This window comes from Vidua macroura, chromosome 1, assembly GCF_024509145.1.
Source record: "Vidua macroura isolate BioBank_ID:100142 chromosome 1, ASM2450914v1, whole genome shotgun sequence".
Classification (NCBI taxonomy): Eukaryota; Metazoa; Chordata; class Aves; order Passeriformes; family Viduidae; genus Vidua; species Vidua macroura.
In genome coordinates, this window is record NC_071571.1 from 45,522,007 (window position 1) to 45,545,139 (window position 23,133).

The following is a 23,133-nucleotide window of genomic DNA, read 5'->3' on the forward strand; positions in this document are numbered from 1 at the left end:
ACCTGGCCTACTGATGGTAAAAATTGCATAACATAATCAAGACCACTGGATCAAAATTATTATTATGTATTTGGAAGCTGTTACTATGATGCTGAATTTTATTATTTCTCTTTGAGTTTATCAAGAAATACAGTTTTTTCAGAAAGAGCGATTTATGTCACAGAGACTTAGCATGTATCATCTTGCTGTGAGAATTCCAGGGGTTATCGTACATGTCTAACCTTAATGCACCTATTATATACTATAAAGTTATGGCATAGGAAACACTGATAAAACAGATACTTAAAGAGGTAGTGCCAAGTGCTTTCTCTTTTCCTTGTCTCCAGGAGTCTGTGTTCTCAAGTGTGGCTAAAAACATTGTTGAGTCTTGTATGAATGGCTACAACGGAACCATCTTTGCATAGTAAGTGATTTTGTAGCCATTACAGTCCTTTCATGCAATGGTGACTTTTAAGAAAATCGTGCTAATAAGTAGTCGGGGTTTTAAGAGCCAGAGCCTGCCTGATGTTTTAAAGTAAACTTTAAAAGGGCTTCCTTGCTGCAGCATAGCATAAGGAATGTTCTTGCAGTATTGGATGGTACTCCTTGCCCCTCTTTTGGAGGAATCTGTATGTAGGTGTTATGCTTTTAACACTTAAGGCTAATAATGTGGATGTAAGCGCATTTAAATCCTACTATTATTTACTTCAAAAGTGGGAGTTTCATTGTACTGTTAAAGAGAAAGATAGTGGTTTTCAGTATGTCCATGGTAAAATGGAATGAGAATTGTTTTAACTTGACATTTGGTCAGCTCAACTCTTCAGTGACTCTTGGCTGCCTGTGGGAAAACTCATGAATGATAATTTTAACTTTTAGAATATTTGTAAGGTAGAAATACATCCATGACTAGTAATATGAATATCGTTATATTAACTCAGTATTTTTTCATTTTGAAAACTGAGGAAGCACTTTGGTCAGAAAATGGGGACTTAAAGGGCTAATCTAATCAAAACCTTACTTTTATAGTGTAGCACAGCTTTTGCAAAACTGAAGTCCACTTTGTTACAATATACAAATGTGGAAAAATGAAATGAAATTGCCCTGAAGTTTCTCTAGCATGATTAATATCTACATTAGAAAAAAAAATCTAAAAAAAAAAAATACTGTTAAGTCAAATATATCCTTATATCCAGATATATCCTGAGTGACATAAAACTCTAAAGATTGACCCAAAAATTAGTTTTATGTTTATATTTGAAAGCCTTCATTTTAATGCTAACTTCCCTTTCCAACAGAAATGAGGAAGGAAATGGTGGGTGGTGAGGGAGACAAAATGGGATTTATCTAATGGTAAATCTAATTTATCTTGGTAAAATTTGCTGTTCTATTTTTATACCTTTTTAGCTGACTGATTTCTCAGCTTGCTTCTCTCTCCTTGTCTTCAGTATAGAAAATTTTTTGTTTGCTTGTTTTAAGCTTTGACTTCTCCTTAAAAGACGAAGATTAATGCAAAATTCAGAATAAAGTTTAATCTCACTCTTTTTTTTCTTTTTGTTAGTGGCCAGACTGGGTCAGGAAAAACCTTTACTATGATGGGTAAGTGCATGAGAGATTAATCTTTCAGTGGTTTCTTAATTTTTTTTTGTCTTGAGATGTATTCCTCATGTCACCCACTACTCTTGAGTACTACTAATTAATTATTTTTTTAATTAAAAAATCTCTTTAGGACCATCTGATTCTGATAATTTCACTCACAGTCTGAGAGGTGTAATTCCACGGAGCTTTGAATACTTATTTTTTCTAATTGAGCGGGAAAAGGAAAAGGTACATTTATTTTGTAATTCCTATTGCAGTAAAGTAATGTCTCACAGTAAAGATTAGCCTAGGTTGGCAAACTGGGTGTGCAGCCATTAAGTTACCAAGATTATTGCCATCTTGCCTCAAATTTAATAATGAGAAATGCTTGCATCTAGTACTTTACCAAATTGTAGTACAGTTTCTTCAGACAGAAGTGTGCTTATATTTTGAGTTTAAAAATGCATCTAGGTTTCTGGATGTTGGTTGTCACCTGGGCATCAGGAATGTATAGTGTGCAGAATATATATGCAATCTAATAGCTTCAGATACGTGTGAAAAGAGACTTGCTGCCATACAATGACAGACTTAATAAAACCAATCTGTTTATAGTGTAAATTACTGTGTTTTTCAGGCTGGCAGTGGAAAGAGTTTTCTCTGCAAATGCTCATTTATTGAAATCTACAATGAACAGATATTTGACTTGCTAGATTCTGCTTCAGCTGGACTCTTTCTCAGAGAACACATCAAGAAGGGAGTCTTTGTTGATGGTGCTGTTGAACAGGTGTTGTCATCTGCTGCTGAAGCATACCAGGTATTTTTTGGCACTTTTTAATGCTGGACTATTGATCCTAAATCTTACATGGTAAATATTCCTCTTGGATTAAAGCACATTTTTTTGCTTATTTTTTGTCTGTGATGCTTTCTACCCCTATCTTCCTACTTCAAAACACAACATAAAAAAATCTGATTTAAGTCAATGCTTCCTGACTAGCCCATACCTGTAAGAAATCAGAAAGGTTTTAGAGTTTGGAACACCTGAATGGCAATTACAGTAATCTTTCCCCAGTGCTTCCCCTACACATCTCTGAAATAGCCACAGAAAACTAAATTTCCTGCTAACTGGGCTCCATGTGTTCCAGAGTTGTCAGGTTTATTTCTCCATAGTACTTGTGTGACTTTAATTTTTTTTTTTTAATTATTATTGTGTGTGCTGCTATCATACCCTAGTATAGGGTATGTTATGCTTTCAAACAGCAGTGGTACTTTTGGAGAAAATAAGTGAATATTATATCAAGTTCTACTACTAAGCTTGACTGTAGCTATATCTTCTTTGCTTTTAAAATACTTACATTGGGAAACTGTAAAAAAAGTCCTTGTCCTTGAGATTTTTAAAAGCTGTTGCATGGAATTGTGTCTACGGCTGCTTATGTCACCTGTATGTAGAGTACAGCTGAAGTTGTGATGTCTCTTTCATGCTTAGGTATTAACTACAGGCTGGAGAAACCGTCGTGTAGCATCGACCTCCATGAACAGAGAATCCTCCAGGTCACATGCAGTTTTCACTATCACAGTGGAATCCATGGAGAAAAACAACGAGGTTGTTAACATTCGGTCTTCCCTGCTCAATCTGGTTGACTTGGCAGGATCTGAGAGACAGAAAGACACTCATACAGAAGGACTGAGGCTAAAGGTTAGTTCTGTAGTATCTGTGGCATCTTTCTCCTTTCAGATGCAGTGCCTTGTTCCTTCCACCAAATCCATTCACTCTTGTTCCCTCCTCTTTTTTAGGAAGCAGGCAACATCAATCGATCACTAAGCTGCCTGGGCCAAGTAATCACAGCACTTGTTGATGTGGGCAATGGCAAACAGAGACACATTTGTTACCGGGATTCCAAGCTCACTTTTCTGCTACGGGTAATATATATCCTCTGCATTTTATCTGCTACCTGGGATGTAGAAAAATAGATTTCATTCGGCTTTTTAACTATTAAAAGCTGAATTCCAGTGCACTAAAGTTGTTTCAATATTGGGCAAGTGGAAAAAAGATTGAAAATTATCTTTTTAGCCTAAACAGATTTCTGATCAATCTGTTGCTGTTAACTGAAGACAAATCTATTTATTCTCATCTGCTACTACTACATACATACTTGGAAGTTTTAATGGAAAAAAAGCACATTTTCATCCTTATAATTTGGGAGATAATGTCTATCAAAGTGTAGTATTTAGAGATGTGTTGATACATTTGCTGTGATTTCCAAAATTAGCTTATGTGTGCTTAGGGTTGGTCTGGTTCAAGATCAGTTACATTTAGTTGCCTACCTGAGAGCTTATAGGCTCTTTTCAAAATGAACACAAAACCAAGACATAAGCAGTCAAAGATTTGTTGGATGTCAGCACTCACCAAAATTCTGTGAAGAGTACATGAATGGCTTTAGTATATTTTTGTATTATAATATAGTACTTGTGCACATACAGTATCTGTATTACAACACAGTATTCTGATCACAGCAAAATTTCTCAGTATTCCATCCCAGTTCTGTGTAGATTAATGAAACTGAGGAATTATGTTCTTCCAATGCAACCCAAAATACATGAAAATTGGAAGAGAATTACATCTTTGTGAGCTGTTACTTTAAGTGGTTTTTTTTTTTTGAGGTGTCTCTACTGCAAAGAAGTCTACAAACATGAGCTTCACTACTACAGAGTGAGAATGCCATCAAGGCTTGTGGACTATTCTGTAGTACCAGACTTTTAGTCCTTAGCTATGAATGCTGTCTTCTGTTGAGATTTGAGAGCTACTTGTTTAACAGCACAGAAATGCTGTGCATGTAAAAGGGAGATGATCCTTTTATATCCTTGGTCAAGAATCTGTTGGTTTGTGATTTTGTTTGATAGTTGCAACCAGAAGGAAGATAGGTTGGAACAACGAACAGATGATGTTAAAAGTAGGATTACCACTAATCTGCTAATTACCAAAATTATTTTTGCAGTTGTTTAGAATTTTTTCCTCTCCCTGCTGTTAAGGTGAAGAAAATATCTCAATATAGTCTGGATTTTGAAGCCCTAAATTTTGTCTTTATTTGCAGTCACATCCTTTATACCTACATTTGAAATAAAATTTGAGAAATTTACCTTCTGTGTGGATATTTGTTAAATGAAATTATTTCTGCAATTTGTTCAAAATGATACACAGTATCTTTTGGGTGATGGCTTCCTATTGTCATCAAAAACATGCAAATAAAACTAGCTTCCATGTTTTTAAATAGGATTCTCTTGGTGGTAATGCAAAAACGTGTATAATCGCAAATGTTCACCCAGGATCCAAGTGTTTCGGAGAAACACTGTCCACACTTAATTTTGCTCAGAGAGCAAAGTTGATTAAAAACAAGGTAAGAAAGTTACTTTATGTCATTATTGTAGAAACAGACACTTGTCATTTAACTTACATATCTGCATGCAAGGTAGCTTCACTGAAGTATTCCTGTGCTTTCACTAATTTAAGTTGATTTCGCTTATTTGAAAACATTAATTTGCTTTGTGTTTTTTTTTAAGACCAAATGTTTTTGAAAAGGCCTTGTTAGTTCTTGGTTAGGAATAAAGGATAACAGCTGGACACTAAGTAATGGCTGCTAACAGCTCGTATTCATTGCTTGCTCTCAGAGCACTTCATTAGAAAAGTAAAAAGTAAATCTATACTAAAAATGCAAATTGACAAAAAAATCGTTCTGATTCAATGTTGTTTCTGTTCACTTGTTCTATATTAATTCTAGTGCCCAAAATGTAATTTTTCATGAGTGGGTGTTTTAAAAGCATGCTGGCATTTAGCTGAAACTCTGTTTCTGATGTATACTGCTTTGTTGGTGAAAAAGGTCCAGGCAAAATTCTGCAAAAACATTACATTTTTTTAACATCTAATTCCATCTGAAGTGCAACTTGCTGATTTCTCAGTGAATGGAACTTTGCTTTTTCAAGGAATTCTTCCTTTTCTAAGATGAAAGGAGTTCTCAGTAATTTTACTGGTTTGCATTCCTTGAGTTTTCTCTTATCATGTACAATTTTTATTTATACCTTTTTCTAATTTTCTCCTATTTATAAAAGGCTGTAGTAAATGAAGATACACAAGGAAATGTGAGCCAGCTGCAAGCTGAGGTCAAGAAGTTGAAAGAGCAGCTTGCTCAACTTACTTCAGTGCCATCTGTGTGCAATACTTCTGTATCACAAGGTAAGAATTGGAGGTGAGGGAGAACTTGCTACTTCTGTAACCCAGAAGGTTGAGGGCCTTCATTAAGTTTCTGAACAATTAATATTTTTGTAGGGACTGATGTACAGGGGTCACAATTTGCTTATGGATCCTATTTCCTGTACTTTTATCTGCTACCTTGCAGAAATTGTTAATGTGGTTTTATTTTCTTCCTCAGAAGTTTGGGTATGGTTTGGACTATGGTTTTATTATATGATACCTAGATATTCTTCCACTTCTTAAGATATATGCTGCCTAATTCTTTAAGTAACCAAAAGTTTACATGTGATTCCTTGTACATTTAAGTCAGAGGGAAGGCACAACGTTGCATTCTTCTTAAGCTCGGGGCTGGATTTTCTTCCCACTTTTCCCTTTTTTGCCCCTTCCAGAAGAACCTAAGAGGGATGCTTAATTTCAACAGACATTTGATTTCAGTATAAGGTGAAAATAGAGTTTTTAGGTAATCTTCCATAAGCTTCTCACTAGGCCATTTTATCTGCAATACAAATCTCAGCAGAGCTTCCCAGTATGTATGTTTCTCACTGAAATGTGCTGCTTGATAATGTTTGACTGCAAGGTCATAAACTTTGTCTTGTAACTCTTACTGTTTTTGTGAGTTAACTCTTTTTTGACCTTGCCAAGAAATAGAAGATAAAGCAGAAGTTATGACAGAAGTTAGAAAGCCTTGTCTAATAGAAAGCATCTGGGCTTGAGTTTTCCTAAGGAACAAGTACTTCTATGTTAACATACATGTTCAACCAGTAAAAACAAGTCAGAGATGAGGTAGGACACTGAATCATGATTCATAAATATATGAATATTGACAGAGGGCACAATATTTAGACCCATGATAGAGTTCTGAGGGAAAACAAGTGATGATGGTTAAACTCTTGAGGAGGAGTTTTGAGAAGAACCTAATATATCAGAGTTGTGTTTGTTCTGTGCAGTTAAATTATGTTTGCAATACTCAATCCCAGAAATACAAAATCTGCTTTCTGTGTGCTTCAGAAACATGATGGCATTTTAAAATATATTAAATCACGATAATGTAGCTATCATGCACCTAAATACTATAGTGGTTAATATTCCATAAATAAGTAGACTTGTCTGTAGTAGAATATTCAGACACGCTATTTTGAATTAATTTCTAAGTGGATTATTAAACTCTCTTAATCCCTTGTGTGGACACTTTCCTTCCAGATTAAGCCACTAATTGTCCACATAATTCAAGCTTATTTTCCTAAACTTCCTTCTCATAAACCAGTCAGTCCACTTTTAATATGTACAAACTGTACTAGTAATGCTAATAATGGTTTAGTGTTATCAAATTAATTTCAGAGGGATTTTGCATTTTATAGATATGCTTAGCTGAACAGACTGATTCTTTTACTTTAATAAAAGTCCATTGCAAGGCTGTTTAATGCTTGAACAACTTTGTTAATTATAGAATTATGTAAATTAGCTCTGTTCTTTATCAGCACTTGCAGGTGACTCGGAATGACTGTCTAAACTGTGTGCTCTGGGTATGGCACATGATCTTTGTGGAAGAATTACACTGTTTAAAGAATTTATTTGCATTTACTTTACACAATTGTCATGTTATAAATGTAGAAAAACCTGGCTAAGTGGTATTTTAATAAATATGGCGTTTGCTTCTTTGACTTCCCCTACAGATGCTGTTGAAAAAGGGAAGAACAACATAAATTATATGAACAACTTTCTTGAAGCAATGTTGTTCTGGGAGAAATCAGAAGGTGAAAAAAAGGTAAGAAAACACTGATATTTCTAAGTGCATTCAGTGTACTTTCTGGTGAGAGACCAGTGAGCATATTGAAGCTCACTCTCTTAATGATTTTCCTTGACTTCGAATAAAAATACTCTGTCCAAAGATAACAAGGTTTGGTAACAAGGGAATTTAGTCAAATGACATTTAGGTAACATCTACAGTGCTTAAGGACAATGGTTTAGTAGTGGACTTGGCAGTGGTAGATTAATGTCTTGATCTGATGATCGTAAAAGTATTTTCCAACTGAAATAATTCTATGTTTCTATTCTGTCTTTCAAATTCTGACAAACCATAGGATAGCTTTGATAGTATATTTAATTTTAAGGTATGGGGGATTTATTTGGGTTTTCTAATAAAAAAAAAATGAACAGAACAGGCTTCTGTTTTCCTGAATTTTAAGTGTTTTAATCAACAGTGTGTTTTTTGAAGCAAACATCCTAGTCATTCTCATTTTATTGTTCTTTGGTCATGGTGTAGTACTGAAACAGCCAAAATGGATTTTTCTTTTTCTAATTCCATCTGAAGTGCAACTTGCTGATTTCTCAGTGAATGGAACTTCACTTTTACAAGGAATTCTTACTTTTCTAAGATGGAAAGAGTTCTCAGTAATTTTACTGGTTTGCATTCTTTGAGTTAAGAAAATTAACTAAAATAGCCACTCTAGTGATGTGCATCTGAGGTGCTTAACAGAACACTTACTCTACTAGATCATATTGAAGTTTCTAAGTACAATTTTTGCAACACGTTCTGTAATTTTGGTTCTTGCTATGAGCTGTTGGTCTCTACAAATCTGCAAAAAATGATAGTCTATGTATTCACCAAATTACTGTTAACTGAGATTTTGCATGATTTGTCTGTCTGTGCATAGGTATGTAAGATGTGCACCTTAAAAATTCACTAATCTGTATATGTACTTTCTAAGAATTTATTAGAAAAAGTGGCGCAGCTAGAAGAACTGTGTGCCAAGAAGGAAAAATTTGTTCAGTCCAATAAAATGATAGTTAAGTTCCGGGAAGACCATATTGTTCGTTTGGAGAGGTTACATAAAGAAGCTGGTGGAATGTTATTGCCAAAAGAGCAAGATGATCTCCTCAGTGACTTGAGGAAGGAAGTGCAGATACTCAAAGAACAGGTAAAGTCTTTGGTTTTTCTTTTCTGGAACAATTTTTTTTTGTGAAGTAGCTCAGGTGTTATAGTCCTGTGATGGGTGAATACAGGCTTTTTAGGAAAGTCAGGCAGAAAAGCAGAGGATGGGTGGTGGGTTGCCTTATAGAAGCATCTCAAACACATGGGGCTTCCATATGGAAGAAACAATGACTGCATTTAGAGCTTGAGTTTGCATAAGAGGAGAGTTCAGTAAGAGTGATGTTGTGGTGGGAGCTTGCCAATCCCACCTGATTTGGGTTAGGCAGAGGATGAAGTTTCTTTTCAGCAACTCGAGGAAGTCTCCAAATCACAAATCCTCATTCATATGGCAGACTTCAAGCCTCTGTGATATCAGTTGAAATGGAAAGACAGCAGGATGCCAATAATGCAGCAGGTGTTGAAGGATAATACACATGCCAGACGGACATATGAAGGGTGATGTGGTCCTGGAGCTGTTTGAAGAACAGCTTTGGGTTATTCACGTGTCTGATAGGTGTGGTATCATTTGGGAGGAAGTTCTGAAGAACAAAGAAACCCAAGAGAGAAGGCAAATTCTTGAAAAACAATTTCCTCCAAGCACAAGTAGGGAAAAGGAGTAAATGTCTTGGCAGAGTAGCATAAATCTGTAGCTCATAATTGAGCTTCAAAGGATAGGGAGGAGGAGAAGAAATGAAGTTTAGGACAGTCCTTTATTGATTATAGAAACATTACTATGTCTTGCAAGGAAGTTGCCATTACTATGGCATTAAGAAAGTCAAAGTTCAAATGGAAAAGGGTATTGAGAGCAGCAAGAAAAGCATCTTACTGCTTTATTACCAGTAAAAGAGTAAACACATAAGATGAAAACTCACTGTCTTGAGAGTAGATTCCAAGGCAGTGAGAAAATTAACCAAAGAAAAACTGAGTAGTTTTAACCACTGTGGGGAACGCCTCTTTTCCTTTTCTACTACAGTTTAATCCTTATTAAAGGTAGTAGAGTAACAGCTAGATAGCTATAGCATTGTCTGGAAAATAAAAACTGTTGAACAAAATATTGATTACCACAGATGGAACAACACCCACGAATTGCAAAGTACGCCATGGAGAACCATAATCTCAGAGAGGAGAATAAAAAACTTCGTTCTTTGCAATCAGTTAAAAAGGCCCATGAAATTGATGCTCAGACCATTGCAGAGCTAGAAAAAGCTTTTTTGGAAGCTTCAGCCACAGAGAAAAGTACTGGAGGTAAAAATATGCTAATGTTTTACAGATAAATATGCTTATTGTGTTTCTGCTATGTGCAGCACAGTGTTGAAAATGTCTGTCTTGATGTATTTTTGGCTTCCTCAAAGTGGTACCTGAAGACTGATAAAACAATTTTACTTAATTGTATTCATGTTGATCTCCCAGCAATAGGAAATTTTGATTTGCATCTTGTGAAACTCATCTATAATCTCATTTTGTGCTCCTTAGTTATCATGAAGACAGCAGTAATATTAACTATTACTGGTTTTCATGTGGACAATGTTGCCAGTACCTATTTTTGTCAGTCTCAATTGCTGCTGTGCTGTTCAAAAGCTGACAAACGCTTTCATCCTAGTAAAACTTTAGGTATTTGAACTACTGTGTGATTTCAGAGGGTCTGTGTTTGTTCTTTAGGTCAGCGCTTACATTCCACCACCGTGTCAGTGGAAGGCAACTCACTGGCATCTGTCGAAAGGCTGAAAGCTCGTCTGCTGCAGACCCAAGCTGAGCTGGCAACTTCGAAGCAAGAATACGAAGAATTTAAAGAGCTAACCAAGTGAGACAAAAACAGTATTGAGATATCTGTAATTCAATGGTTTTAAGTCATTATTCATATCGATTTTTGAAAGACTCAGATCCTGATTATACCGACTAGGCTTGTTCTTTGCATGTAAGAAAGGGCCAGCTTAAGAGTAACGGCATGCACACACAGTGGTATGTTCCTGTTGAACTCGCTAATTCCCAGACTAGGGAACAGCCGTCATTAAATCTGAAGGTACGTCTGCACTGCTGCAGGTTTCCTTGTCTTTTCCAAAGCCACTCTTCATAGTAAGATGCAGAAAAATGCTTCACACCATGCAGGAGATGGACATACCCTTTAATTCTGGTAGTCACCTGCTTTACAGCACTGGGAGAGTTTGGCTTAGTTTCCATGCAGAGCAGATGATTTCAGTAATTGAAATATTACAGGTGGAGGCACTGACAGGAAGTAGGAGTTGATGGGATAGGGGAGAATGAGAGGAGTATTTGGGGGTTTGGTTTTGTGCAACAGTAATTTTTCATATAATCACTTAAAGTCTGCAAGTTTGAGTCAACATAAATGTAGAATCCAAGCACCTGAGAAAACTCTGGCTGACCTGTTGGTTAATTTTTCATCTCAAAGTTTTTTAAGAAGGCAATAAAACTGTTATCTTGAGACTTGTTATGGGAACAAAGATTTAATTCAAATCAGAGCCAAGACATGGTGTCAGTAGTACATTTATATCCATAAACATGAGGTAAGGCTCTACTTTGCCCTTATTAATGTAGTAAAGAATTTACTGTCATTGTTCTTCTGGAGGGCAGCACAAGATAATGGGAATGGCCTCACTAATAATATCTTCAGTGTTCATATGCATGTGCATAATACATTACTTCACTTGATTAACCTAATTTCTGAAAAATTCAGGTCTTGTAACTACAGATAGAAGAAAAATAGCATTTCCAGCAAATGTAATGCAAACCTGGAAGGCAAAAGTGACCTGATTTTTTAAAAATTTATTTTAATTGTACCTAACAAAGTTACTTTCTGTTGATCTCAGTGAAATTAAAGTGTAATTCTAAAAGCATCAGGCACAATTTTGCCTCCCCACTTCAATTTTTTTAAAGTAGCTTTTAATATCCTTTTTGCTCTTTTAGGCAATTGTACAAATCTGTATTTTTATTGTTAGATTTCTGTGTAGCAAATCCCATTAACTTTATAAATAATAGTATTATGACCCACTGAGGTTATCAATTCAGCAGTCCATTAATTGTTCCATATCATTAATTGCTGTAGTCTATTTATATTTTTATATATTGATTATTTTATTTTTCTGCCCATTAAATAGATTTCTATTTTATGTATTTCATGTTTTGTGAATGTCTTGCTTTTTTGTTAGTATGTATGCACTTTATTATCAATTACCAACATTTTCTTGGTGGAGTGCAGTCAAATGGAAATATGTCTTTCAGCCTCATGAGTCACTAAATTTCACTAAATTTAAACTTGTTTCCAGTTTCAGAGTAACATACAGGTAAATATATGCTGTAACTGAATAAAAGTAGTGTAAAGTAGCAATTTCACAAAAACAACATATGCTAATTTTTCTGCTGTCCAATTGCAGTCAGAACTTCTGCTCTGTTCCCTAAGTTTTGCTGCAGATGCCAAGAGCATGAGGGGAAATGATTGCATTAAACTGCCAAGAGATTAAATAATATGTTTCCATTTGTGTATAGACTTTGACCCTACCATTATGACAGTAAGGGCAACTATCACAGTAATAGCATGTAGCTCTGCAAAATACCTAGTGAAAATTACTCCTAAATTTCTGCTCAACTGTTGGATTTCAGCTAAAGTACTCTGAGAGGGCAAAATAAGCTTAACAGAGCAGCACTTCCAAAAAAAAAAAAAAGTCTTTAAAGGATTTTCTTTAATCCTGGCAAGCTCCAGTTTAGACTTCTCATATAACTGGATAACATTTTAAGGCTTAAAACCATATTGGTATGGGTGATATCACTTTCTCATAAAAGGAACTGCAGAGCTCTCAGCTTATTTCTTACTATGTAATGGATTTTTTTTCTGACATGTTTTAGTTATCCATCTGCTTGCTTCATTATGCAGGCGCAAATAAGCTGCTTAGCTTTTGAATTTTTTATATGTTATTTTTTACTTTTTTTATACAGCAGTAGTGGCTTTCTTCTCAAAATAATGCATTTCGGTGTTTGGGTAAAAGTTCAGCTGCAGTTTGCTCATTGGCAATACTGCAGTGTATCCTTACTGATAGGAAAGCATACTCATGGAGTAGTTTTGACAGTAGCAAAATACTTCCTAAACAGGAAAAAACATATGGAACTGGAATCAGAGCTTCAATCCCTTCAGAAAGCAAACCAGCATCTTGAAAACATTCTGGAGGCAACCAAAGCACACAAGCGCCGAGAAGTCTCTCAGCTACATAAGCTACGTAGAGAAAGCCTTAAGGTATGAGAATAAGTTTATTTAAGGCCACACATACTTACTCCGGATTTGTGCAAGAGTACAGACTGTACTAAGGGATCATTTGTGTGATCCCTTAGCCTAACTAGTTTTCTGGAATGTTCTCCATATGTGATTAACCAAATAGGCTACTTTTTGTTCTGGAGTATTAACTGAATGACTGCTAGTGTCATCAGATGACAAATCTGACAAAGTAATAGTAGTTCAGAACTAGCCACTTTAAGCATTTTATTTAATTATTCTGCTTATAGAATTAATAAAATACAATACCAGACAAAGTTTTAATTTCATTTTACAGTTAAAATAAAGACTGCTTTGTAATCTTTGTAACAGAGTATAACCACTCCAACTAGAGCTTACCAGCTAAGGTCTCGCCTTGTGCCGCGAATAAGCCCAGATTATAATTTTGAAGATTATCAGCATTCTGAAGAGATGCTGGATGACATTCTAAAAGAGCCAGTTCCTCCAGAGATGAATGAACAAGCATGTGAAGCCATTGCTGAGGAGCTCAAAGTGGCACAGGTGAATGTTCTGAATAAAATGTGAAGTGTATGTGCAACTTTATAATAAAGCAGGCTTTGCCATGAAGTACTTCCCCCACACCAAGTGCATTTTAATTTGCATGGGAAACTGAAGCCCCTCATTAATACTTAACATTAAACGTTTCTCTATAGATTGTACTTGAAAGAGGATTTACAACAAAAATACTGGAAGTGATTTGAGGGTTGAATATCATAAGTAGTTTATTGCAGAATGTTCATACTTTTTTCTATTTAAACCTGATAACTTGTCTCTGAGGAGTCCTCTTTATAAGCTGACAGCTACATTTGGAACAATACACAAGCTTAATATATAATATTGCATTATTTGAAGAAACCTGCCAAATAATGCTTGTCCACCATTATACATTGTCTTGTATCTTTTCTAGTGGGCAGGGAAGGTCTTTTGTCACATAGAGGAGCACTACAAATTTTTCTGAACTACTCTAGAAGCTGGAGCTAATTTCAGTGCATGTAAAACCCTGGCACAACAACCAAAACCCCTCTTTGATGCTTACCATAGTGCAGAGATCCTGTAAGGAGTTTAACTAGTGTATGTTTTGAATAATTTTTTTTTTTTTAAGCCTTATTTTTCCAAGGTAAACATGTGTCTGAAAGCTATGTGTTATTGGATTCAGTCCTTGTATTCACTGATGGATTTTCTTGTGTTTTGGCAGATAAGTTAGAAACAGGAGAAATCAGCTACTTGAGATACCAGTTGATTTTTGAGTGTTCTGTTTTCTGTTGGTTCAGGTCATAAAAATGGGAACTTGTTGACTTTCTATATTTAATAAGCACAGACTGCCATATGGCATGTGAAAAAAAGTGCAAGATGGGTGCTCTAAATTTGAGTGTTTGTTGTATCACAGGAGCAACTGAGCACAATGCAGACAAAGCTGGATGAAGAGGAAAGCAAGAATATGAAACTCCAGCAGCATATTAATAAACTGGAGCATCACTCTGCACAAATACAGGAGGTGAGAGAACAATGTAATATAGGGCTCATGTAACTATCATACAGCCATACTGCTGTGTTGTCTGGTGAGGTCTTGCAATGTTACTTGCATTTTGACAGATTTACATAACATCATAACTCAGGGCTGTGCAGGAAGGCGAGGATTTAAAATCATGGAATAGTTTGGTTTGGTTTAAAGGTCATCTAATCCAAACCCCCTGGAATTGGAGTGAGCAGAGAAGGTTCATATAACATAACACTGCAGTTTTGAGTTTGGTTTTGTTGCTTGCAATCTTGTGAATCCAAGCCTGCTTGAGCTTAAATATAAGCAAATAAACACTGTTGTGGTTGGGTTTGGCCAACTTCATGATTTCTGGAAAACAGCTATAGTAACAAGGAAATTTTAAACTTTGGAGTGCTGAAAATACTGGTCTCAGTTAGAACTACCTATCAAATATTTGCAAGTCTTGCTTAATTGCTGGGGTTGGTTAATCATAGAAAAATAAATAAGGCCTGTATTCTTTCCAGATCAGTCTCACTTCTGATATCTGTGATATCAGCTTCTAAGCTGTGAGTTGCTTTTAAATGAACTTTTTAGATAAGGTAATGTCTTCAGCTATATAAATTATTTTTTCCTTGGACTTTGAGGGATTTTGAGGGAGTCACCAAATACTGAATTTAAAGAAAAATTTATTTATAATCAGTTGATGAAATGCTTTAATACATCATTATATTATTGCTACAGTGTGTGACCTACCCACTCCTACACTTCCTTCTATTTAAAAAATGTTACTTTTCTTTTCAAGCTTCTTTCATCTGAAAGGAATGACTGGAGTAAAGAGCGCCATGAGCTCCTTGAACAGATAAAATCACTTGAAAAGCAGCTTCAAGAAAGTCAAAACAAGGCTGATCGTAAGTCTTTGTAATACTAAAATTTCATTAAAAGTTTTGAGGTGTCTTAACTGTTTTAAAATCAACAATAGCACATGCTGAGTAACTGTTTGGGGTGTTAGACATACTGGTTTGATTTTCTTTCTTTTTTTTAATAAAGAAAGCAATCTTTAATGCTTGCATATAATCTTTGCCTAGTCTTGAACAGTATACAATATTCAAAATGGTTCTGTCTTTGAATGTGAAGGACGTACAAGATACAGTATTTAAAATGAAAATATTAAATAAAAACAAAGGATTAAACCTCTCTTGTCTATGGAAATGACAGTCTGGAATGCTTTTGATTCACCTTTAAAGTCAGTGTTTTGTTGGCCTTTTCCATTCATGAAGTCTTTTTGTGTGTGACTTTTGAGATTAATTCCACTGAAAGCATGCAGAGCTTTCTGATCCCAGCAGGTTCTGTAGCATTCTGTGTCCTGTATCTATCACAGTTTTTCAAATAGCATGTAAATTATTTTTGGGTTTTTTGACAGTATTAACAAGTGAAGTCCGTGACTTGCGCATTGTCCTGCAGTCTGCAGATAAGGAGCTGTCTGATGTAAAATTGGAATATAGTGCCTTTAGGGAAAAGCAAGAGAAAGAAATAAGTCAGCTTTCTGGTAGACATATGGATGTACAGTTCCAGCTGGACAGTGTCAGGTATGTTGGCAGTTTGGTACAATGCCTTGTCATCTCTTCTGGATGCATCCAGTGATTTAGTCATCCTCTCCTGTGTGTGAACTTACACTTCACATGTTTTCTTGAAAGTTGTTGTTTTGTGTTTGTCCTTTGGGGTTTTTTTTGTTTGTTTGTTGGGGGAGGATGTTTAGTTGTTTGGGTTGTTTGATTGGGTTCCCCCCCCCCCCCCCCCCCCGCTCTGTTCTTTCATGCCTATTTCAGGCAACATGGTGGAATTATCAGAAAGAAAACAAAATGTGCCTGCCTTAATTTTGCTTTCCTATAGCATTTTCTCATTAAATAGGATATTATCTATAAACTTGCTGCTCTCCAAAAGTTATGTGGACAGTTTGTCAGTCTGCTCGCATGAAGCAAGTGACATAATGATGCTGCTCTGAAAATTACAAGCAGAAAGAAATCACAAAAAATAACTGAAGTTTGAGTATCAAAGCCAGAAAAGCTCATTGCCTTGTCTGCAATAATTGCTATTATCATCAGGAGATGATAATCAATATGTTTTTTAATTACTAATGTGATTTAGTTATGTTGGGTTTTGTTGCTGTTTTGTTTAGTTTGTTTTGTTGTGCTTTGGTTTTATTTTTTGGGTTTGATTTTTGTTCCTGGAAAACTTCACTACATTTTGCATTATAGCAGGTTATGTCTTAGCTGAAGTAATTTTTTGAGTGAGGCGTTGTAAGACCAGGAACCTGAAACCGAAATTAAATGCTGTGGTTGTTTGGTTGCATTCTGTGTCAGCAGAAATACTGTTTGGAGAGTATTCTTTCCCTCTGTATATTATTTGAATATTTTAAAATACAGTTGATTGGAGTATTTTTATAAGGACACCAACCCTTACTAGATTATTTGGTCTGGGTCTTTTTATCAAGGCTAGAACATGAAAAGATTCTTGAAGAAAAGGCAAGCCTGCAGGATGACTATGACAATTTGCAGGAGGTAGCCAAGTTTGAGACGGACCAGCTGAAGCAACAACTTGAGGACGGGAAGCAAGAAGCAGAAGCAATGAAAACTGAGCTTTGTGTAAGACAGTCAAGGATTTTAAAGGATTTGATTATACAGAACCCAGATTAATTAATTTCTATTATTGTATCACTGATAACATTCCACAGTAGTAATAGGTTTCTTGGTGATTCCATTTGGAAGATGTACCCAAATTCTTTTTCCAAACTTAGTTCAAGATTTTTGCAACCACAGGCTACCAGAAATATCCAGTAGCATCATGAATAGTAGGTTTTTAGGCTGAAGAAATTGCTCTGGAAATGTTGAGGGAGATGGGTTAATTGCTAAAGGAATAAGACGCTTCTTTGGAAAAGAATCTTGACATTGAAATGCTGAGATGACCTTTTATCTCAGGGCTAGCCAAGACTAGCCTAATTATTCTATCTTTACAAAGCAGTTTCTTAAAATTTTTCATAGTGAATGTGATCTTGTTAAAATGATCTATGGTTTGTGGTGGATCACTGTCCTGCAATTTAGTTGATGCTGCCCTTGAAAGCTTGTCAGACTGCAGTGACTGCAAAACAGCAGCAAGGTTGCTCAAAGGATTTTGCAAATAATTTTGCCTGTGTTTCTGCAGGGTATGTGCTGCCTGCTCGGCAAGTTTGATATAAATTCTCCTTGTTAGTGTTTAAGAGGATGATGACAGATTTAATATTATTGGTTTAAATTCCATATATTTCAGTATTTTGAACAAATACAGAATTTTAAAATGCCCCCAAATTAATCTACAATTGAAAATTCTAATTTTTCCCTTCACGGCCTTGGATATTGAGGAACATCATAGCTATATGAAATTATTAATGGCAGGTGAAAAGATTCAATTACTTAATTAAAGAAGAGTTCACTTTTAAATGTCATCAGGACAAACTAAAGATCTTCTAGTTTCCAATTAAGGTTTTTTGGGGTGGTTGGGTTTTTTCAGTCATCTTAAGGATTTGTTTAAATTTTTTGTTATAGATTGCTCTAGAGACCTTATATTGTAACTTCTTATAGCAAACATATATTTTTGATATTCTAGAACCTTTTGCAGCTTCTGAAAACAGAAAAAGAACATAATGAAAAACTAACATTACAATTACAAGAAGACAAAGAAAACAATTCAAAGTAAGTTTTAATTAGCAGTGGGGTTTATTTTCATCTGACCTCATTGGTGCTATATATTGTATTCAGATGGGGATCCCATTTGTAAAGGTGTTTTTCTCCAGATGGGTATTTTATTGCATCCAAATCAGAACAGCAATTCATTTTAATTTAAAGTAATGTCATTATATAGTTTTTCATGTCAAAGATAAAATTCTGCCAGCGATCGCAGTGTAAGGCTGGTAACTAAAGTATTAGTCTTTTGTATAGCACTGAGAATGTGATAACTGAAGAACTCTTAAAAAAATTAAGTGCAAATAAAATAAACTCATATCACTTTGTTCTTGTTAAAGTTCTCTTATATTTCTAGTGAGCAATATAATCAAAACATGTTTTTATTCACCAGGGAGCTCTTGAAAGTACTTGAAAAAGGACAGGTGGAGAAACCATTTTCAGAAATGGTGACGCAGTGTGAGCAGCAGGTACAACAGCAGATTTGAATATGCGAATTTTGTGTACATGGCTTTTCTCAGGCATTAATAACAATTTTATTGGTGTACTGACTGTTAGGTTGATTACCAGCAAAATAAATGTAGTGTGTTCAGGCTACATATTGTTAAGCTACTGGTTATTTTTTAGGTTATTTTTTAGGTAAGGTTAACAACTTACTTCCTTTTTTTTTTTTTTTCATGACTTGGTGCTTTATAAAACACACCAAAGGTAGTGAAGACATTCCTTCACAAATATTATTTCCTCTAGGAAGCAAAACTGAGGACATTGGAACAGGAGCTGGCTGATGCTGAAGAGACTATTGCTTCTTTGAAGAAGACAAATGATACAGATAAGGTTTGGGCTTATTTCTGTTACTGATACACAGTCTTGTGGGTAACTGTTCTGTAGTAGAGATGAAAGACCAGAGCCTTCCTGTGCTGCTTAGTAATTTTGTTCTTTTAGGCAATCCTGGCTATATAGTCAGGTAAAATAAATGCTACTTTTTCCTAGCATGGAATTTGTAGGGAGGTAGGAAACTGGTATGCATACAGAGAAAAGACAAGTTAACTGAAGGTTAAACAAAAATAAATTAAGGTAAAACTGTCAACTGGAAAAAACATTCAATGTCTAAACAATGCATAATTCCCCAGATGATTAATAGAGCCTTCCAGTCAGGGCTCTGTTGTAATGGGCAGAAGGAAAAGGTAAGAAAGGTGTTGTAAGAATATGACTGTGCATCACATTATCTTTATCAATAAAATCAAAGCACTTCTTTATGTAAAGACTTGCAGTAAATAGCCTGAGTTCCCCTAGTTGCAAACATATATGCTGTCTATAAAAACAGGCGTAAGAAATCACACGGTGTGTTTACTACTTGGCATGATGCAAGTTTTTTCCATCATAAACCCAAAAATCTGACATGCATAAGGTCAGAATCACCTGGTGCTGTGGTGTTTCTTCAATGTGCCTTTTTCCATTACAAACAAACACACCCTTAAATTATAGTAGTTCTGTTCTCCTATTAGTAACCCATTACAGCCTAAGACTAAATCAGCAAGCCAGTCTTCTCTTCTAATGAACACTGCAGGTTATTTAGTTCTTTGTTTAAGTGCTTAGAACAAAAGTCAGTGATTTAGCAACAAGTTTTCTGTTTATTCTTTATATGTGCAGTTTGAGGATTCATTTTCACCTGATTGATTAAAGTTTGGGATTGGCAAATTATATACCAAAAAAGTCCAGTAATACATTATATGGATTTTATATGTATTTTATCAGGATTTATTTTTTTATGTTGCAGGAAGTTGTAACTGACTTGATGAGACAGATCCAGGAGCTGAGGTCTTCAATTAATCATAAAACTGAGTCCATAGATGGGCTGACAAGAGAGCTCGAGGATATAAATGTATGTTCTGTCATTTTGAAGGACATGGTATCGTTCTTTAGAAATGGGATGCAATGACATGTCTAATCACCGGTCTCAAACAGTATAACTTGCTGCAGTGTTTTAGAAGGAAACTTCTTTGTTTTGACATGTTGAAATCTTCTGAACATTTTATGCCTAAGGCTGTCTCAAAAAGTGAACCCTCTCCACGTGGTGGGTAAAAAGCTGTGTCTCTAAAGGGACCTGTTCACATCCTGTAAACTCCACTCAGCTGACAGTCACATTCAGATTTTCTCAGAAACTGGCAATTTAAGACCTCAGCAATTGAAGCTGAATTGTAAATTCATTTTTGATGGAGTGAATTTTTATGTTGCTGGTATTATGATGTTCTACATCTGAAAACAAGTATAAAGAACTAAAACTGTATATTTGAATAACTATGAATAAATATGATGCCTGTGCTTTATTAAAATTGGTCTGATTTGAAAACTGATAGAGCAACCAACAAAATGCTTTACATAATATGTGTGAACTATGAATGCAAAAGGTTCTATAGAAAAATGTTGATGAGACAGATTTCTAAATATGGCTATCTCTTTAATAATGCTTTTAGTGGGTAATATGTATTGTGGTGGCTAATTCACGTTAATCTTTTTATATCATTCTGACAACTAATCTCAACAAACAGTTTGTATAATCTAGCAAGTAAAATATATCATTCTGGTTTTAGTCATTGACACTAATTTCTAAATGTAGTTGTCATCATAAGATTTGTGATGTACATTTATTTGTCTTCTGTTTGCCAACTTTACCTGATAACATGTTTTACTAAAATGCTGTTTGTAGTACAAGTATAATATTGTTCTGGCTGCAAAAGAAGAAAGCAAGGGAATCATAGAAGATCAGGAAAAGAAGATTGAAGAACTGAAGGAAGCCTTGGAAGGAAGAGAAATAGCTGATAACATTGAGGTAAAAACATTAATGTTGGTATATTATGATTATTTGTTCAACCAGACCAATTGGATGTGGTTTTGCTTAAAATGCTCATGTAAAACTTAACCTCATTTTAGTTCAAACTACAGCTAGTTAAGCTCTTCGTAAAATAATTCTTCATTAAATACCTGACAAATTCTGTTAAATTACCATGTTACTTGGCATAAATATTTTATAAGCTACTTCATAAAAGCCTATGCTAAGAGTCTGGTTTAATTTTGTTAAGGCCACTAAGGAATCATCAGCTGAATTTAATGGCAGATTTAGATGATGCAGCTGAGAAATTAAAATAGGTAGAAGAATATATTATGTTCCAGAGTGTCTCTACCCCCACTGCACTATATTCAGTAATATCTTTTCTCTACTCATAATTTTAACTAAAGGCTCCACCTGCTGGAAACAGATCTAGGGTACACATTTGATTCAAATGTGGTTTTGCTTTTTAATATTGTATCTTTCTTTAACTCTGTATTTTCTATTACTGCTTGTCACCATTATTTTGTTGAACATGTCAAACAGTCAAAAATACTAGCACCTCCTGACATGTAATTTCTACAAGATCATCTGTGATTATATTTGCTAGTCCAATCAGATAGCAACAATAAAGTCTTCCAGGGAGGCGTGTGTTTCTCAAAGGACATTAAACATTATAGAAATCTGCTTTAAAATAAACAGACTATGTTCCTTAATAATCATATCTAAAAGTGACATTCTGAAACCCAAAGCTGAGTTGTCTAGCAAATGGATCACTTTGGGGCTTTTGGCTTTTTTTTTAACTTAGTGCCAGTTCCTGTTTCAATGTTATCCTTGAGTGTATCTGGCTCCAGATAAAATTATAGTGTTTTTCCTTTACTTTTATACTTCAGTCACTAATTTCTTCATGCTTCCATAACTGGACAAGAAGAACTAATCTGAGGTGGTATTTAAAATACTAGATGAATTTTCTCCTTATGTGTTAACACATCTGGTTTAGGTATGATGCCCCATCAGATAGGGTGGGAGTATAGACCCTGGAATAAATCCAGAGGTATCTGTGGAATATCAGTGCACTAAAAAAAGCTGTAAGCACTTCAGTGTGATTAAAATCTATACATTCTTTTCTGGTTTCTTTTAAAGTACATATTATATTTTAAAATAGTGATTAAGTCCAATTTTAAAATAGTGATTAAGTCCAACGATCTTCCACTAGAATCTTAATTGTCACTATACTGGGGAAAAGTTCTCATTTTTGTTCTGTAAGCAAGACCAGGGATATGAAAATATGCTAAAATAAATTTATAGATGAATGCTTGCTACAATTCATTATGAAAAAGTAGAAGGAAAAGGAAAAGGGAGTAGAAGGGAAAAAAAATTAGAAGGAAAAGGGAGATGCTTGTAGCTGTTAGCAATCTTGGCACCAATGACAAAACATCTTGAAACAGCTGACTTAGAGCATTAACTTTAATGTTTCTTTTTTTACACGTCCAACAACTTAAAACAGAGGGACCTTCTGTGTGAAGAATTGCGTCATACAGCTGATCAGCTGATAAGTCTGACAGAGGCCTCTAAGAAACACCATGCATTGCTCCAGTGTGCACAGGAAGACATAGCAAAGAAAGAAGCTGTAATCCAGGAACTCAGGGAACAGGTAAAACAAAGAAATATTCACAGTTAGCTGTGGTCAATTGTAGCTTCTGAAAAAGGTTTCACTTGTCATTTTAGAGCATCTGGTACATAGTACTCTTGGTGAAGAGAAATGCTCCTTCTTGTAAAAGGAAAGTAGTAGCTCAAAAACTTCCGAACAAAGATTAGGTATCTTCTAATGTTTTGGAACAGTTGTCTAGATATCACAAAAATGTGTACTCTGATAGAGTAAAATTATCAGTACCTGTAAGAACAGAGCAACCTCGGGTTATCAGCAGTGTAACCTAGGGGATTACTTTTTCCTCTGTTAACACTTATCCACACACAGCTATCATTATGCAATAGAGATAACTGTTGAGCTCTGTAAATTATGCAGGGGTTTGGAGCTGCTGCAGACTAAATAGCTCTGTTAGACCTTTGTTCAAATTTTAGCTCTATTTGTCACAACTATCATAGCGATAGGTAATACATTCGTGTTT

At 35.2% G+C, this 23,133-nt stretch overlaps 1 protein-coding gene across 3 annotated transcripts in view; it reads left to right on the forward strand.

Annotated features, from left to right (window-relative positions):
• The window catches only part of KIF15 (kinesin family member 15), a 34,210-nt gene that overhangs the window by 3,860 nt on the left and 7,217 nt on the right, over window positions 1-23,133 (forward strand). For all 3 annotated transcript variants that reach the window (XM_053984290.1, XM_053984298.1, XM_053984307.1), the window contains 24 exons: window positions 327-403; window positions 1,538-1,575; window positions 1,706-1,803; window positions 2,189-2,368; window positions 3,038-3,247; window positions 3,346-3,471; window positions 4,824-4,946; window positions 5,656-5,779; window positions 7,471-7,562; window positions 8,506-8,715; window positions 9,776-9,953; window positions 10,368-10,509; window positions 12,810-12,951; window positions 13,300-13,488; window positions 14,375-14,482; window positions 15,267-15,372; window positions 15,885-16,050; window positions 16,956-17,106; window positions 18,104-18,189; window positions 18,572-18,647; window positions 18,925-19,011; window positions 19,955-20,059; window positions 20,885-21,007; window positions 22,512-22,658. In XM_053984290.1, coding sequence (XP_053840265.1) covers window positions 327-403; window positions 1,538-1,575; window positions 1,706-1,803; window positions 2,189-2,368; window positions 3,038-3,247; window positions 3,346-3,471; window positions 4,824-4,946; window positions 5,656-5,779; window positions 7,471-7,562; window positions 8,506-8,715; window positions 9,776-9,953; window positions 10,368-10,509; window positions 12,810-12,951; window positions 13,300-13,488; window positions 14,375-14,482; window positions 15,267-15,372; window positions 15,885-16,050; window positions 16,956-17,106; window positions 18,104-18,189; window positions 18,572-18,647; window positions 18,925-19,011; window positions 19,955-20,059; window positions 20,885-21,007; window positions 22,512-22,658 — 3,084 coding nt within the window. The remainder of the gene's footprint in view (window positions 1-326; window positions 404-1,537; window positions 1,576-1,705; window positions 1,804-2,188; window positions 2,369-3,037; window positions 3,248-3,345; window positions 3,472-4,823; window positions 4,947-5,655; window positions 5,780-7,470; window positions 7,563-8,505; window positions 8,716-9,775; window positions 9,954-10,367; window positions 10,510-12,809; window positions 12,952-13,299; window positions 13,489-14,374; window positions 14,483-15,266; window positions 15,373-15,884; window positions 16,051-16,955; window positions 17,107-18,103; window positions 18,190-18,571; window positions 18,648-18,924; window positions 19,012-19,954; window positions 20,060-20,884; window positions 21,008-22,511; window positions 22,659-23,133) is intronic.